The sequence below is a fragment of the Rhincodon typus genome, chromosome 29, assembly GCF_021869965.1.
Source record: "Rhincodon typus isolate 14 chromosome 29, sRhiTyp1.1, whole genome shotgun sequence".
Taxonomy (NCBI): domain Eukaryota; kingdom Metazoa; phylum Chordata; class Chondrichthyes; order Orectolobiformes; family Rhincodontidae; genus Rhincodon; species Rhincodon typus.
In genome coordinates, this window is record NC_063360.1 from 27,456,778 (window position 1) to 27,474,258 (window position 17,481).

Below are 17,481 nucleotides of genomic sequence, written 5' to 3' on the forward strand. Positions count from 1 at the left end.
CTCTGTTTTGGACAGCATTTATTGCCCATCGCTAGGTGCCCTTGGCAAGGTAATGGTGAGCTGCCTTTGTGAACTGCTGCAGTCAGACCCACAATACCCGTAAGAAGCTGGTCGTGTTGACTCATATATCTGCTGCCCTGGTCCTCCTAGATGGTAGGATTTGGAAGGTGCTGTCTAAGGATCTTTGATGAATTTCTGCTGTGCATCTTGTACATAGTAGCAGCAGTGTGTACGGAGCATCGGTGATTGAAGGAGCGCATATGGTACCAACTGAGCGAGCTGCTTTCTCCTGAATGGCAAGTTTCTCCTGAGTGTTGCAAGTTTCTACAAACAAGATTGTCTATTATCTGAGGATAGCCTTTCATTTAACCAACTACATTATGATTGCCACTTCCACAAAATGGCCCATCCAGGACTGACCAACTGATTTGCCTCAGTTTTTAACCTGAATGTCACCTGATTAAGTAAGTCAGTTTGAATTCGCTTGAACTATTATAAATATTTTAAATACAAACGTTTGCTTTGCTTTTAAAACTAGTTATGTTTCTAGCTTTTCCTGTTCAGTCATGGAACACTCAACAGACAAGTACAATGATGGGCAGAGTGGTGCATGTTTAATGGATTTTTTTTTTGTATTTTTACTTACTATACAGCGGCGTTCTACAGTCACTCACTTACATAGACCTGTACAAAAGAGAAACTTGTTCTTGAAATGCACATTCATGTGCAAAAAAAATTTTTTTTTGAAGCTGCAATATATTATAGTACATCATACACTCTGTCTCTCTCTGTTCACTTTTCCTTAACCTACATCTTTTGAGTCAAACACGAGGGAGGATGCTACATCAATCGTCTTCCTCCTGCAGCTTCACATAGGCGCACGCTCATTTTACATGTTCAGAACGGGGCCCCTTACTCTGATGATGCATTGATCCCAAGCCTCTCGGAATAAACTTTATTGTCTGTACTTGCACAGTGTACTGCAACACAAAGGCATTCTCCAGGAAATAACTTACCGGCATTTACAGAATTCCGATTTTATATAAAGTGAGAAGTGAGTGGTGGGGGTGGGGTGGGATGGCCCAGACACCACAACCTTATTTTTGGTTATTAAATATGGACAGTAACAAGGGTGATTGATATCTGAGTCTGTCTCCACTAGGTGAAAAAGATGCTTGGCTGATTCTTGGTTGTACTAGTATTTAAGATATTGTGGGCAGAGGCCTGAGAGAGAACAAATATGTCACCGTGAATGGGTACCTCGCATTGGTTGCACTGTATGTTTTAGTGGTACAGTCATAGCATGGTCTTTCCTACAACACTTATCCCACTTTTAAGTCAGAAAGTCGTGAATGATTACTAGGTGGAAATGAGATGAAAAGTGATCACAGTACGAGACAGCAGAGTTAAATAGCAACTTTTCTCCCTTTGGTAATGCCTTGTAGAGCAGTGTCCTGCACAAGTGTGTGGCACTAGTTTTATGAAACAGAAAAAGAAACCAATGCTAGAATTAGAGATGCTACTCAGACAATAACATTCAACACTTCACATAAAGACTGTTGCTTAAATCACAAAGTAGTTCTACACAGTGCATTTGTCCCCTATACAGTGGTGGATGTGGTCAATCAATATTAAATACAAGGCTTTCTTCAGCAGGAATCCTGCTTCCTGAAGGTAAAGACAGTATAAAAGAAAGGACTTCATCCATGAATGATCATTTTGTGGCAAAACAGGCCAACGCAAAACCATTTTGTTTTTAAAAGTATGTACATTTTCACAATTACAATTCACTATGTAGTATAAACAAGACAGACGTCCCACGTGTTTTGCTTTCGCCTAAACATATCTGAAGGTTTTTGCTCTATAGTATATTGCAGCCTTGAACAGTACAAATGCAGTCTGCTTTGGCAGTAGCTGTTGTTGTCCTGAACTTTGTCCCGAGTTAAATACAATGTTCATTAACAGCTGGGTGTCCCTTTAGATTACTTGCTGGCTGAGAGGTTGCTGCTCAGTAAATCACTTCGTAGACTGTAGCCTTTTTGTCACCAGAGCCGGTGACAATGTACTTATCGTCCACAGAAATGTCGCAGCTCAGCACTGAGGACGATTCCTTTGACTTGACAAAAAAAAAAGGTATGGTGTCACTAACTCAGGTTTTTGAAAGAAACTCCCTCATAACTAGTATGCCACTTTTTTTTCTAGCATTTAAAGATTCCACCTCCCCACTTCCGGTTTTAACTTTCAGACAACCCCAAATCCATGGTAGCAAGTGTGCCCTTGCCCCACTGCACAAAAGGGTATTCAAAAGCCATGGTCACAGCGATCAGGACTGGGAAGAATAGTTAATTTATCAGTCAGGGCCAGTGAAGCTAATGATTCTGTTTATAGGTGGTCCTTTTGTGAGGGGCTCTCGTGGCGCAGTGATAACGTCCCTAACTCTGAGCCACGAGGCCTGAGTTCAATTCCCACCTGCTCCAGATGAACATCTCTGACAGGTTGATTAGAAAATACAATTTGCCACAAATGGATGAGATAGATACTGCACATGAATAATTATAATTAAGCAATGAACTAATATGCTGCAAAGAGAGGTCACTGGACCCAAAACGTTAACTCCACTTTCTCTCCACAGGTGCTGCCAGACCTGCTGAGTTTACCCAGCAATTTCTGTTTTTGCTTCTGCTTTCCAGCATCTGCAGTTCTTCGGTTTTAATATTTTCTATGCAGCTCTTTAGAAGCTTGACAGGAATATATTTTTGGTCATGTATAAACACTGTTACTTCAATTCTCAAATCAGCTGTTCTTAACAGTGGCCTTTTTGGGTCTACATCTCCAGTATTCCATATGATAAGCAGGCTTATTTCCCCCATTACTCTAGGCCTGCCCTCATGACCTCTTTGTCTGTGGAGCAGGATTTCTGAAGAAGGGTCTAGGCCCGAAACATCAGCCTTCCTGCTCCTCTGATGCTGCTTGGCCTGCTGTGTTCATCCAGCTGTACACCTTGTTATCTCTGATGGACATTAGTTCTGTTCCTGTGTAAATAAGAGGACAGCAAAAGGACAGGTACAGATCGGGTTTGACTACCTTCAAGTTTAAGTGCCAGTTGGGTACACTGGCCATTAGCACAATTGAACACAAGAATTAGCAAATGAAAAATCACAAGCACAGCATACATCAAACAGGAGCCTGTTTAGAAATGAGGCCCTTGATATCTATGTGTTATTCTCTAACAGACAGGTACCTGAAATATACTGGCTCCATATGGAGTCCTCCATGCATTCAGGAGGTTGTCCTTCCCAGTACTTACAAACCATTTACCTGGAAAATCAAATCAAATTTATGATTTGCACTGTGATTTGTTTCAAAATCTTAATTTTGCAATGTATATCTTTATTGATTAACAATGTTGGTTTGATCATTGAAATAATAACAATATGGTAACACTGCATTCCTGAGACCTTTATCACCAGCTCGGCCTCTCTACTATAGCTCAGTCCTAGCTCCAGTATAGTATTGAGCAAGCACTACTCTCTCAGTTTCAGATGAGCCATTTCAACACAAGCCATCTCTCTTACTCGCATTCATCTTAGAAAACAAAGAACCCTCCAGCACTATTTCAAAGAAGAGCATGGGAAGACTCCCAAGCAATCTGATTAATATCTATTCTTTAGGCAACACTAGTTCAAAAGAAAAACATATTACCTGATTATGGTCATATTACTGTTTATGGGATCTTGCTGTGTATGTGGCTTGTGCATTTGATAATGCTTCAGAAAGACCTTTTCAACTATAAAGTGCAATGGGACAGCCTGAGATGGTGAATCAATGTAAGACTTCCTTCATTCCACTAGTGTCTGTGCCCAAAGCTCCTGACTAGTGTGAGATTGCTGTTACTGTGGAGGGGAGAGTTCTAAGGACAGCAATTTCAAAACCTTAACATTTTGTTCGTTGGAAATGAATGGTGGGATTGGATTAGGCCTGCATTCACACTTCCTCAAAAACACTCTGTAGTGATTGGAATGAGGGCCAGATGGATCTCATTGACTGAGATCCTTGATTGGGGTTGTTAACCTGGGTCAGTCAGGGATCCCTGGCTGACAGATATAAACAGGAGTCTCAGAAATTCTGCTGGCTTTGGACAGAATCCATGTACTGTGCACAAATAAATAAAGGGTGACTTGGTGATGGGATAGCGGCTTCTGTGTAGTTATTTCACACTCTCAGGGACTACATTAAGAAGAAACTGGATGTTTTGAGAAGACTAGCAAGGTCTCCTACGTGGCATGCACACGAGGTAACCTTCGTCCTGAAATCTGGAGTAAATACTTCATTAAAATTGACTGCTAAAGTCATCTCTTAGTGTAAGAGGAGGAGAAATCTCCCGAACCTAGTAACAAAACCCCTGAGGCCAAAGGAGTGATTGCTCACATTGGCTTTGTGCCAAGGTGACGGATTTTCATTGCCTGCAAAGAAGCTTAAAAGGGTTTCAGTGCTTCAAAGTGTCCACTCAACCAACACACAGGATAAAGAACGGTTGGAAAACAATCAGGTTTGGAAAGCACTGTAAACCATGGCAGTGAAGCTCTAACAATTTAAAGGAGTCAAGTAAACCTTAAATGTTTGTCACAGTTTGAATACACTTTTAGAGTCAATTGAACATCTAGTGTGTATCACAGTACATCAAAATAGGCATTTAAACCCTTGCAGTGGTGTATAATGTGATGCACAATCCGTGAAATCCTCAATTTATTCATTTGAATGTGCTGCAGTCGTTGAAAGTCTTACTGTGTATCATAGCTTGAACATGGTAGAGTTACAATTCATGAGTGGAGTGGCACAATGGCTCAGTGGTTAGCACTGCTGCCTCACGGTGCCAAGGACCTGGATTCAATCGGGTGACTGTGTTGAGTTGGCACATTCTCCCCATGTCTGTGTGGGTTTTCTCCGAGTGCTCTGGTTTCCTCCCAAAATCCAGGTTAGAATCATAGAATCCCTACAGTGTGGAAACATGCCCTTAAGCCCAACAAGTCCACACTGACCCTCAGAGCATCCCACCCAGACCCATCCCCCTATAACCCACCTAATCTACACATCCCTGGACACTATGGGCAATTTAGCATGGCCAATCCACCTAGGCTGCACATCTTTGGGCTGTAGGAGGAAACCGGAGCACCCGCAGGAAACCCACGCAGACGTGGGGAGAATGTGCAAACTCCACACAGACGGTCGCCCGAGGGTGGAATCGAACCCAGGTCCCTGGTGCTGTGAGGCAGCAGTGCTAACCACTGAGCCACCATGCCGCTCCAAGGGTGGACTGGCCATGCTAAATTACCCAGTCTGGGTTAAGTGGATTAACCATGGGAAATGTAGGGTTACAGGAATAGGGCGAGATGCTGTCTGGAGGGTCAGTGTGGACTTGTTGGGCTGGATCACCTGCTTCCACACTGTAGGGATTCTATGAGGGCGTGTCACAGACTGAAGAAACCCCCAACTGATTTCTCCTTACAGGGTAGTCTATATTGAATCAGACCATAAATGTATTAGTTGCTGACTTGAATAGATCTCCCACTCCCTTCATTATCATCGAGAGAGGGATGGTTCCTGGTTAAAATGGCAAGGTCTAAGATGTAGCTCTGTGGTGTCTATAGCAATCTGCATTGACACGAGCCTTCAAGTTATTTGTTGGCTTATGCCTAAAAGGAAGTCAGAACCTTCAGTTCTCCTGTTCTCAGACACAGCCAGCGCATTTGCTTTAATATTAACCAAGTGCTACGAACTGCACTGGCTGATGCTCTTTTAAGGCAAACATTTTGGCTACTATATGATCCCACAATCAGCAATGAGATGAATTATCTGCTAATTGTGGCCCATTGACTTATTTCAACATCCATCCACCCGTTCTGTCTGTCATTGCATTGTGTGCCATTCACAGAATGTGCTGCAGCAAATCACCAGACTATGACCATCTTCAATGGCAAAGGGCGGTTAGGCACATGGGAACACTATCACCTCCAAACTCCCTTCCATTTTGTCTGGAAGTTATTGCTGCACTGTCACTGAATAAAAGTTCTTCAACTCTAACCAAACTTGCTGCAAGAGGAACATTGAACAGCTGTACTGGAAACAGAAATTGCAAGAGATCACAGCGGGTCAGGCAGCATCCATGGAGAGAAAGCAAGCTAATGTTTTGAATCTGCGTCAGTGCTGAAGTGAAGTGTGGAGGGGTTGGCATTTATGCAATAATTTGGGGGGGAGGGTAGTTGAAGTGCTGGGGGAGAAAAGATGTTGATAGTTCAGACTAAGTGATCGGAACGTGAGAATGGCAGAACAATGGTGTGTCTAACTGCCAGACTCGAAAGTACAGACAGTCCCACTGGCTTGGGGGCGGCGGGGGGGGGGGGGGGGGGTGGCGGTGGGATGGGGAGAGAGATAGAGAGACAGAGAATATAACAAGCAAAGCTAAAAGAAAAGGAAGGAATGGGTTCACAATTTGAAGGCATTGAACTCTAATTGAGCCCAGAAGATTGTGAAGTGCCTAGTCTGAAGATGAGACGTTGTTCCTCCAGTTTGAGCACTGCAGCATGCCAAGGACAGACATGTGGGCATGTGAGCAGGACGCTGTATCAAAACAACTGGCTACAGGAAGATCGGTGTCATGCTTGTGCACGGACCAGAGGTGTTCTGCAAAGTGGTCACCCAGTCTGTGTTTGGTTTCTCCAATGTAGATTCGGCCACATTAGGTGCAGCGAATACAATACACAAGATTGGAGGAGGTTCAGGTGAAATGCTGCTTCACCTGGATAGACTGTTTAGCCCCTTGGATAGTGAGCAGGGAGGAGGTGAAGGGGCAGGTGTTGCAACTTCTGCAGTTACATAGGAAGGTGCCGTGGGAAGGGCGCATGGTGTTGGTGGTCGAGGAATGGACTACTGTGTCCTGGAGGAAGCAATCCCTGTGATATGCAGACAGGGGGAGTGAAGGGAACGTGTGTTTGGAGGTGGCATTCTGCTGGAGTTGTCTGACATGGTGGAGAATGATTCTTTGAGTGGTGGAGGCTGGCGAGGTGAAAAGTGATAACATGGGGGATCCAACCACACTGCTGCAGATGATGGGAAGGGGCCAGGGCAGAAGCACGAGTGATAGGTCGGCGTGGTTGAGGGCCCTGTCATCCACAGTGGGCAGGAAACCATGGTTATAAAAGAAGGAAGCCATGTCAGCAGCACTGTTTTGGAAGCTGGCATTGTCTGAACAGATACGATGTAGGCGAAGGAACTCGGAGAATGGGATGGAGTTCTTGCAAGGCGTGGGCTGGGAAGAGCTGTAGTGAAGGTAGCTATGGGAGTCAGTGGCTTTGTAGTGGATGGCAGTGGACAATTTATTCCCCAAAATGGAGACAGAGAGGTCAAGGAAAGGAAGGGAAGTGTCGGAAATGGATGATGTGAAAGTTATAGAGGGGTGGAAATTGGAGGCAAAATGAACAAATTTTTCAAGGTCCTGGTGGGAGCGTGAAGCAGTCATCGATGTATCGAGAAAAGAGTTGTGGGAAGATTCTGCTGTAGGTTTCGAACAAGGATTGTTCCACATACCCCATAAAGAGGCAGGCATAGCTGGGATCCATGTAGGTCCCTGTAGCCACTCTTTTGACTTGGCAGAAGCGAGATGAATTAACGGAGAAATTGTTCAAGGAGAAAACAAGTTTAGCCAGGCGGAGGTGGATGGGGAGTGTTCAGGCCTCTGGTCGAGGAAGAAGCTGAGAGCTCTCAGACCATCCTGGTGGGGAATGGACATCCATGGTGAACAGGAAGCCGTTAGGGCCAGGGAACTGGAAATTGTCAATATGGCAGAGGGCATCAGAGAAATCGTGGATGTTGGTGGGCAGGTTCTGGGCACGTGGAGACAGGATGGAGTCAAGGTAAAAGGAAATGAGCTTGGTGGGGCGGGGGCAGGCTGGTATGATGGGTCTACCAGGGCAGTCTGGTTTGTGGATTTTGGGAAGGAAGCAGAAGCGGTCTGTCCGGGTTTGGGAGACTATAAGGTTTGAGACACTGGGGTGAAAATCTCCAGAGGTGATGAGCTCGGTGACAGTCCTGGCAACAACGGCTCTAATGTTCGGATGTGGGGTCATGGTCTTGGGGGAGGAAGTGTCCGAGAGTTGGCATTGAGCCTCCGCAAGGTAAAGATTACAGACTACAAAAGCCAGACTACAACAGCACCACCTTTGTCGACAGGTTTGATAACGAAGTTAGGGTTGGACCTGAGAGAGTAAAGTGTGACAATTCCAGAAGGGGACAGGTTAGAATGGGTGAGAGGAGCAGAGAAAGCGAATCACAGGACAAACTGGAGGAGCAACATCTCATCTTCAAACCAGGCAGTTTACAACCTTCTGGGCTCAATTAGAGTTCAATGCCTTCAAATTGTGAACCCATTCCTTCCCTTTCTTTTAGCTTTGCTTGTTACATTCTCTGTCTCCCTCTCTCTCCCCATCCCCCACCCCAGTGCGACTGTCTGTTCTTTCCAGTCTGGCAGTCAGATACACCATTGTTCTGCCATTCTCATATTCTGATCACTTAATCTGAACTATCAACATCCTTTCTCCCCCAGCACTCCAACCACCACCACCCCCCAACCCCCAACCCCTGACTACTGCATAAATGCTGCCCCCTCCATACTTCAGCACTGATGAAGAGTCATCTAGACTCGAAATGTTAGCTTGCTCTCTCTCCATGGATGCTACCTGACCGACTGTGATCTCCAGCCCTTTATGTTTTCAGTACACATTCCAGCATCTGCAGCAAATTGTTCCTGTACTGAACTGCTGCTGTCCATGTGGCAAAGAGATGGCTCACCACCATCTTCTCAAGGGCGATGAGCGATAAGCAATTAACGTTATATCTCAGGAATGCATTAGATAGAATTTGAACACACAACATCACTCTAGCATGGTAGTATTATAGCTGACAGGTTCACACTGATGCAATAACCCTATCAAAGCTGTTCAGCATCGATTATGCAGCTTCCTACAACATGGTGTCTGATAAACTTGAGACCATTGCTTACCGCAACAGGCAAACTTGAGCGAGAGTACACAGCTCTCATGGAGGTGAAGCTGGTATTTGTCTGGCTTGTTGACGTGTAAAACCTCGACGTTGCTGCTCTCCATCCCGACAGCAAGCCATTCTCCAGTCGGGCAGTACCCCAGGGAGAAAATCTGAAACAGGACCCATCAGGTTTTCAGCAAGGGCTTCACTAATCATCAACTTGTTACTCTGCAATTCCTTTCCAACATTGGTGCACTGACCTTAAAGGCCAATTATAGCACATATTAGAAAGGTATCCGGGTGGGAGTTGGGGGGAATGCTCTTTGACCTTGGCTGTGAAATATGATGTGGGGCAGTGGCAGACCAGTCACTTGCTCCATTAACTGGCCAACACAAACAACAACAGATCAGGCAACAGAATCGATATCATCGATTTCACATTTTTGTCCAACCTTACAATTTATTCCCAGAAAGTAATTGAAAATTGGGATTTTAAAAAAAGGAATGCTTTAGAAAAAATCACCACAATCTCAGAGGTCTACCCTCTGAACAGAGAGAGAGAGAGAGAGAGAGATGACGAGTGATGAGTTTACTGCAAGGGTCACGAGACCTCAAGTGAGGGGGTGAGGTGGGACTATTATGGTGACCACAGGTGGTGTGGGTATTGAATCCGCAATGTTGGCATCACTGGGCATTGCAAACCAGCTGCCCAGCTAACTGAGTTAACTGACTGTCAACAACAGATCCAGTTAACATTCGGCAGACTCGGTCAAAATGATCTTTAAAAACATGTATTGGTTGTAGTAGGCGTATTGGTTGTAACAAGAGTTTTCTCATGTCGGGAGCTGGAATAAATAAGCCGATTGATCAAACTGATTAGATACTTGTTATCTGTCCTCAATCAGTCAGACTTACACAAGGAGTCACAATGCTCCCAGGTTACGGATGTTAAACAGTGCTGTACAATCTGTTAAACAGTGCTGTACAATCTGTTAAACAGTGCTGTACAATCTGTTAAACTGTGCCGTACAGCTGCCGAGGTCCACATTATTACAGAGTTAGAAAAGTCTTGGGCTACTCCTGAGATTGAGGCAAATGGTTTCACTTGTTGTTTTTTGACAAAAGACATCAGCGCAGTCTGGAAAATGGAAAACTGTGTGCAGACTGTGCTACTTTTGGATATCTTTACGTCTCCGCAAACACTCTTTCAGATTTGCAAATGTGCTTTTCTCGGGTTCTTAGCAGATCTCCACAGCAGATCAGATGATAACAGGGTATTGAACTGAGCCAACAGGACTAATATTAATTGAAGAATGTTATTCACAAAAAATAAACTGGATGCTGGAAATTTAAAAGTCCTGGAAAGCTGCAGCATCTGTGGAGAGAGATCCGATTTTTCTGAGGAAGGGTCACGGGACCCAAAATGTTAACTCTTGATTTCTCTTCACAAATGCTGCCAGACATGCTCAGCTTTTCCAGCAATCTCTATTTGTGTTTCTGATCTACAGCATCTGCAGTTCTTTTAGTTTTTATTCAGATTTTTCATTTTGGGTCAAATATGACTGCTTCAGAATCGAAGAGGCATCCAAAGAACAGACAAATTAGACTTAATACATTGATTCTGTTTTTCTCTCCACAGATGCTGCCAGACCTGTTGAGTATTTCCAGTATTTTGTTTTTACTACACTGTTGGGTTGTGCAGCATATTAGTCCAAAAGAAAAGAACTTAATTTAAACCAAAAGACTTGGGTCTCACGTGATATGCTTCATTTATCATTTCAAAGAGCTCTCACTGCTTCCAGCATCGGTGACAAATTGGTAACAATTCATACTTCAGCCTACTGTTATGGAGTTCACAAATTCTCCAGAGGCCACAGTCATTTGCCAAGAATAGACAAAGGAAAAGAATTGTAAGCAGTGTTGGTACAGGAACTTATTGCCACAGGGAATTAGAGACTTTTAATAATAGTGAAGGTAAATGGAGAGTGGCTTCTCTCAGGATAACCGAGGAGGATATAAGGGCTATAAAGGAAAATACAAGGAAGTAGGATTAGCTTTGGATTGCACACAATTAGAATGGCCTTTGTTGTAAGAGATGCCCGCAGCTGGCACCCGATTGTAATCAGATCATCTTTGTGTCAATTTGCTGCCACTGACCATTTTTCTAAAACTAGTCTGTGGGGCCGCAGGTAGTTTTAAATCCTGAGGGATTAATCAATAATATGTCTTCAGCAAGAGAGACACTTACTTAACAAGAAATAGGTTATTCCATACTAACTACGATAACAGGTTAGATTGTTTAAGACTAATTAACTATATTAACACTAGTTAAGAAACAGGGTAATGCACCTATGGTCTATGTTACATGACTGTAAACTGTAAAACTAACTAACTCAGAACTACAAGGCAAATTTTTTACACAGAGGGTGGTTCGTGTGTGGAATAAATTTTCTGAGGAAGTGGTGGATGCAAGTACAGTTACAATGTTTAAAAGACACTTGGATAGATATATGAATAGGAAAGGTTTGGAGGGATGTGGGCAAGGAGCAGACAGGTGGGATTGGTTTAATTTAGGATTATGTTCGGCATGGACTGGTTGGACTGAAGGGTCTGTTTCCGTGCTGTGTGACTCTATGGGTCTATGCTGAACTGACGAGCTCCTTCCAGAGATGGTCATTTATATATCAGTGGGTGGAGCTATTCCAAAGCTTCTAAGTTAACTCTTTCACACCAATGCTTTATATCAATGAATTTATTAATGTCTCTGGTCTAAATGTCTGAAGCTATACTTTGTGGTGAACATACTTGTGTTTTTTTAAGTCTTCATATGGACAGAGTGTTAAAATCTCACAAATCCAGAATTGTGGAAGTGATCAATCACATAATTTCATCTGAGAATAGCAGGGAATTTAAATGGTATTCTGTCAAACACAAAGAATAATTCACACTGAGTTGGCCCTTTAACACAGTTAAATGGCTCAAGGTAGTCTATGAGTGATTATCAGACACAATATGATATCACACCACATATGGGGATTTTAGGACAGATAGTCAAAGACCATTGTTGAAAGCATGGCCAACAAGGTGCAGTTATTAAAATCCTGGGTACTCACGAAGCCAGAATTGGAAGAGCTCCCAGATCCTGGAGCATTGTTGGCCATGTTCAGTCCCAATTTTCTTTACCTTTAGATTGATTTGCATGGGCATGGAAGCACATGATCATAAAAAGGGCTGGACTGTGAACAGTTTATGTGCTCCCTTCCTGGGTTATTGTTCTGCTGCGTAGGAAAATTTCGCAGAAGGAGTGGAAGAGGCTACAGAGTTACTGAGGTGCAAAGTCATGAGGGATTTGAAAACAAGAATTAGAATTTTGAAATACGGTCATTGCTAAATCTGGAGCCAATGTAGCTCAGCAAGGACAGAGATGATGGTGAATGGATCTGATATGAGTTCAGACAGGGGCGTGGACTCTGGGATATCAGCCAGGACTGTGTTGGAATGGTTGTCAAAATGTAATGAGAAGTATAAATGAGAGTTTCAGCAGCAGATGAACTGAGACAGGGTTGGAGGAAGGAGATTGGCTGTCATAGTAACCATGAAGGGACATTTTCAGATCTTAATTTTGGGATCAAATGTACATGGCGGTTTTAGACTGATTGGCTTCTGCCTCAGACAGAGAAAGGGGTAGGGTCAGTTGTGAAGGAATGGTGTTTGCAGTAAGGAATGAAAACAGTGACTTTTATGTTCTCAATATTTAGGTGGAGGAAATTTCTGGTCTTCCAGTTGGACAACATCCAACAATCTACAGTCAGTGATGGGTCAGGAGAGTCTCTGATAAGGTAGAGCAGGGTGTCATTGGCAAACAAGTAGAAACTGACACTGCATTTTCACAATACATAGCCAGGAAGCGGAGAACGTAGATGGGAAATAGGAAGGAGTCTAGTAGAGGTCTAGGACGGCTAGTTTGCAATGCAGAGTGAAGCCAACAGCATGGGTTCAATTGCTGTACCAGCTGAGGTTACCAAACGTGCTCTTTGCCCAAGGCAGGGTGGTGACCTTGAGGCTAAACCACTACCAGTCGTCCCTCTCTAATGAGAGAGGAGCTCAACGGACATTTGGGACTATAACAAATTTACCTTACTTTGATGTCACCGGGGTCATACTGTAGCTACAACTGGACAGAGTCAGAGAGGGACCAGATGTGTGCAGTCCCACCCAGCTGGGACAACAGAGAATAAGAATGATCATTAAAACAGGGGAGATATTGGCATTGTGGCAATGTCACTGGACTGACAATCCAGACCCCAGGCTAATGTTCTGGGGACATGGGTTCAAAGCCCAACTTGGCAGATGGTGACATTACAATTCAACTTAAAAAAAAATCTGGAATAATTGTAAAAGAGCCAGCCAATGGCAATAACGTAGCCATTATCAATTGTTGTAAAAACCCATCTGGTTCACTAATGTCCTCGTTACCTGGTCTGTGATGTGACTCCAGAGCCACAGGAATGTGGTTAACTCTTAACCACCTTCCAGGTAAAATTAGAGACGGGCAATAGATGTTGGCCTAGCTAGTGCTGATCATATCCCATGAGCAAATAAAATAAACATCGAAGTGGATCATTTTGAACTTATTCAACTCCTGTGGTCACCACTCTCTCCCTGAAGTGTCTCAGACAGTCTGTACCTGGGATGTGAAGTCATGCTGCTGTAGCTGACGTCCCTCTCTCAGGTCCCAGCACCTGACCGTATTATCGAGACCACCAGTCCACAGCTTCGTCCCATCATTCGAAATATCAATGCAACTGGCCCCATCTGTGTGGCCTTGGAACTGCCTGCATACAGAACAATAAAAACAGGATGAGATTAAAGACTGGTACCTCGAGATGTGTTGCATCCATGAGAATAGATTCCACGGGAGGTGGGGGGTTCTCCAGAGGGCAGCCTGCAGGTAGGCCTAGAGAGCTCCTACACTCACTGGCGCATTGGGTCCTTGGTCTGCTGGTGGGAGAATGGCCCATGTTAGAGTGGGGCCAGATATGTGCAGTTCCACCGAGCTGGGACAACAGAGAAGTGGGTAATCATTAAAACACAGGAGGAGTTGCAATGTCACTGGACTAGCAATTCAGAACCCCAGGCTAATGTTCTGGGGACATGAATTTAAAGCCCACAATAGCAGTTAGTGACACTTGAATTAATTTTTTTTAAATCTGGAAAAACTTCAGAAGAGCCAGCCAATGGTGGTAATGGTTGACTGGAAAACCTCCTTCGGCACCATTTAACTGGCGTTAAGTTGCCACCTAGAGGTTGGGTCAGCTAGTTGCCACTAGGTGCCACCTTCCTCTCCACACCCCCACTCATGTCTCCCCAAGTATAGCCAGGGGCTGCAATGGAGCTTGGGAATAGGCAAACAGGCTAGTGCCAACATTTCTAGTCTTACCTCCAATCCCAACCCTGGCAGAAATCAAACTGCTCCTGTCCAAGAGATATTGGAATGACTCATGGTTGTTGGCCATCTTTAGCAAGTTGCTATTACTCAAATATGAATCTCAATGGTCACCAGCAACATGGATTTTCAATTATATGGACCCCTTCCAGATCCTGCGCCCACCCATGGCTATGTGTGTGTAGGACTGGCAGAGTTCTCCAGCTGGTGATTAGGAGGCGATCTTTGGTCACCTTTCTCTTCCCAAATCAATTGCAATACCTCTGTCACTACTCCATCTCAGATGCAATACCTTATGAGGGCCACTGCAGAGGCACTTTCTACGTTACAAAACTCAGCTATTTCCCGGTTTCACAATTCTCACCCTCATTTTCAATGGTCCATCCCCCTACCTATCTCCAGCCTCCTCTAGCAATACAACCCTCCAAAATCTATGCACATTTCCAATTCTGACTTCAGCCTGATATCTATTATCCCACTCCTGACAGATGGACCTTCCACTGCCCTAAGCCCTGACTTCAGAAATTTCCATCCTGCGATCTTCTGTCAGATACCTACAACGGTACCTATGAAAACACAGGTAACACAGTTACACCGATTGTAAACAAGCAACCATAACTGTACACCTGTAATTGGAACAACTAAAGTATCTATATATTAACTGTTCCCAAAAAGAATTCCGATATTTTGTTCCTTATTGTAGAGTATGAAATAAAACAATCCTTTGTAATATGATCATCTCCACGTAAGTGCATCCCTAACCTACATGAATTTCTTATGTAAGTACTCAAAAAGTCCAATGAATGAGGACACTTCCAGTGGGTTCCCATTATACAGAATTCCAGAATGCATAGGCTTTTGATCTTGGCTTTGCCCCTCAATACTTTTGGATGCTGTATATCCAGGATATTAAATTAAGTCAATCTTATCTGGAGGTAATCCAAACAATCTGCAGGCATTGAGTGACAATTAGGATCAGAATCGATGTATGTTTTAATGGCCTTCACCAACTGATTATGCTACAGATCTTCATTGGGAAGATTCTCAACCAACTGGGCAAGGTTAGTGCCTTCAGCTGTACAGCCATGGGTCAGCAGCCTCAGGAACAAAACGAGCAACTGAAAAAAAGCACCATCAACGTTCTTATCTAAAGCCTTACCTGACCAGGGTTTGATTGTGCAAATCCCATACGGCGATGTTGCCATCACTGCAGCACGAGAAACAGACTTTAGCGTCAGGGCTGATGGCGAGGGCATAGCAAGCGGGAGCTGATGAAGTCAGTTCAGCTTTTATTCGTGGAGTTGGCGCAGCCAGATCCCAGATGGAAAGTGTGCTGGCCTCTCCACCAACAATCAGAGTACGACCATCAGGGAGAAGTTTGCAGGAGCGAATGTAGTTGTCTCGGTTCTGGAAATACAGAAATTGTCAACTGTGAAGTGAGCTTGCCTGCAATGGATTACTATTTAATTAATACTTCTTAAAAAGAGAAACATATTCTGCACTTTTCAAAATTGATCTTTGGTGAATAATCCAGACTAAGGTAGAGTTCCTTGCTGACTCTGTCAGTCAAGATCCTGAATCAGTAAAGACTCAGGTTCAATTTCCAACAACGGGCAGCACGGTGGCACAGTGGTTAGCATTGCTGCCTCACAGCGCCAGCGACCCGGGTTCGATTCCAGCCTCGGATGGCTGTCTGTTTGGAATTCGCACATTCTCCTTGTGTCTGCGTGGGTTTCCTCTCACAGACCAAAGATGTGCAGGCTAGGTGGATTGGCCATGGGAAATTGCCCATAGTGCCCAGGGATGTTTAGATTAGGTAGGATAGACATGGGAAGCTCGGGGAATGGGTCTGCATGGGATAGTCTTCGGATGGATGGTGTGGCCTTGTTGGGCTGAATGGCCTGTTTCCACACTGTAGGGATACTGTAATCAATGTTAATTCAGCTGATTTCAAAATTGGGTGAGCAGCAACAAAATAATAAATTATCTTTATGTTGCACCTTTAACTTCATAAAGCTTCTCAACAGCAGTCAACAGCACAATTAGCCTCAACACCTTTAGGCTAGGAATAGGAACATCTTCCAGATTTCATGCCCCAGTTGCTGTCTGAAAGTCTTGACTGTGAACCCTGTGCAATGTTTTGATATGTGTGAATGGGAAGTGGGGTTCCCTTTACCAGGAAACTCACCACAAAGGGTCTGGCAAATGGTGCAGAGTTTGAAGAATCTGCTGTCTTTGTAATAATGACTTACTGGTTTTGAACACAATTATCCCTCGACACTGAGATCAACCAGGACAGCAGGATCTGAAAACGTTATTTAGGTTGACTGAGGAACTGATGCAGGGCCAGTATGTTGATGCTAAAACAATCTTTCACCTGCTTTGCTAGATCAATGCAACCGATTCTGTCTCTCCATTCAAAGATGAGGAGGAAATTCTTCTTTCAACGAACTCATCCAAATCAATAAATAGGTCTTTTACCTAATTTGCAGTTTGTGGGTAAATTGACTGCTTCAGAACAGCAATTAAAATTGAAAATGTAAGTTAGTGGATGTGGGGTGTTTTGAGAGAAAACCTTCCAAGATCAAGTTTCTTTAATTTATAACTTGATCACTGGGCTAGGTATATTTTGGTTTTCTTTTGTTCTGAATGGTGTCAAAATGGTTAGTAAATTGCAAACTCATCTTGGGAGTCAGAAAACTGTGGGCTTAAGTCCCACTCCAAATTCCTGAGCACAAGATCAAGGCTGACACTCCAGCACAGAAATGGGGGAGTGTAGCACTGTTGGAGGTGTCACATTTCAAATGAAATGTTAAAATAAGGCCCCATCTGCGTGCCAAGTATGTGACAAAAAAAATCCTGTGCCACTATTGGAAGCAGAAAGACAAGTTCTCTCCAGTGTCTTGACCAATGACTTTGCCTTAATGACCATCACTAACTAAATTATTTGGTACAACAAGGTGCAAGGCTGGATGAACACAGCAGGCCAAGCAGCATCA

The 17,481-nt window shown here is 43.9% G+C and overlaps 1 protein-coding gene across 1 annotated transcript in view; it reads right to left on the reverse strand.

Annotated features, from left to right (window-relative positions):
• Positions 1-597: 597 nt before the first annotated feature.
• LOC109925183 (transducin-like enhancer protein 1) overlaps positions 598-17,481 on the reverse strand; it is an 88,928-nt gene continuing 72,044 nt past the window's right edge. The window contains exons 6-10 of the mRNA XM_048613925.1: positions 15,642-15,889; positions 13,724-13,871; positions 9,056-9,206; positions 3,242-3,318; positions 598-2,116 (exon numbers count right to left, since the gene is read on the reverse strand). Coding sequence (XP_048469882.1) covers positions 2,009-2,116; positions 3,242-3,318; positions 9,056-9,206; positions 13,724-13,871; positions 15,642-15,889 — 732 coding nt within the window. The 3' untranslated portion in view covers positions 598-2,008. The remainder of the gene's footprint in view (positions 2,117-3,241; positions 3,319-9,055; positions 9,207-13,723; positions 13,872-15,641; positions 15,890-17,481) is intronic.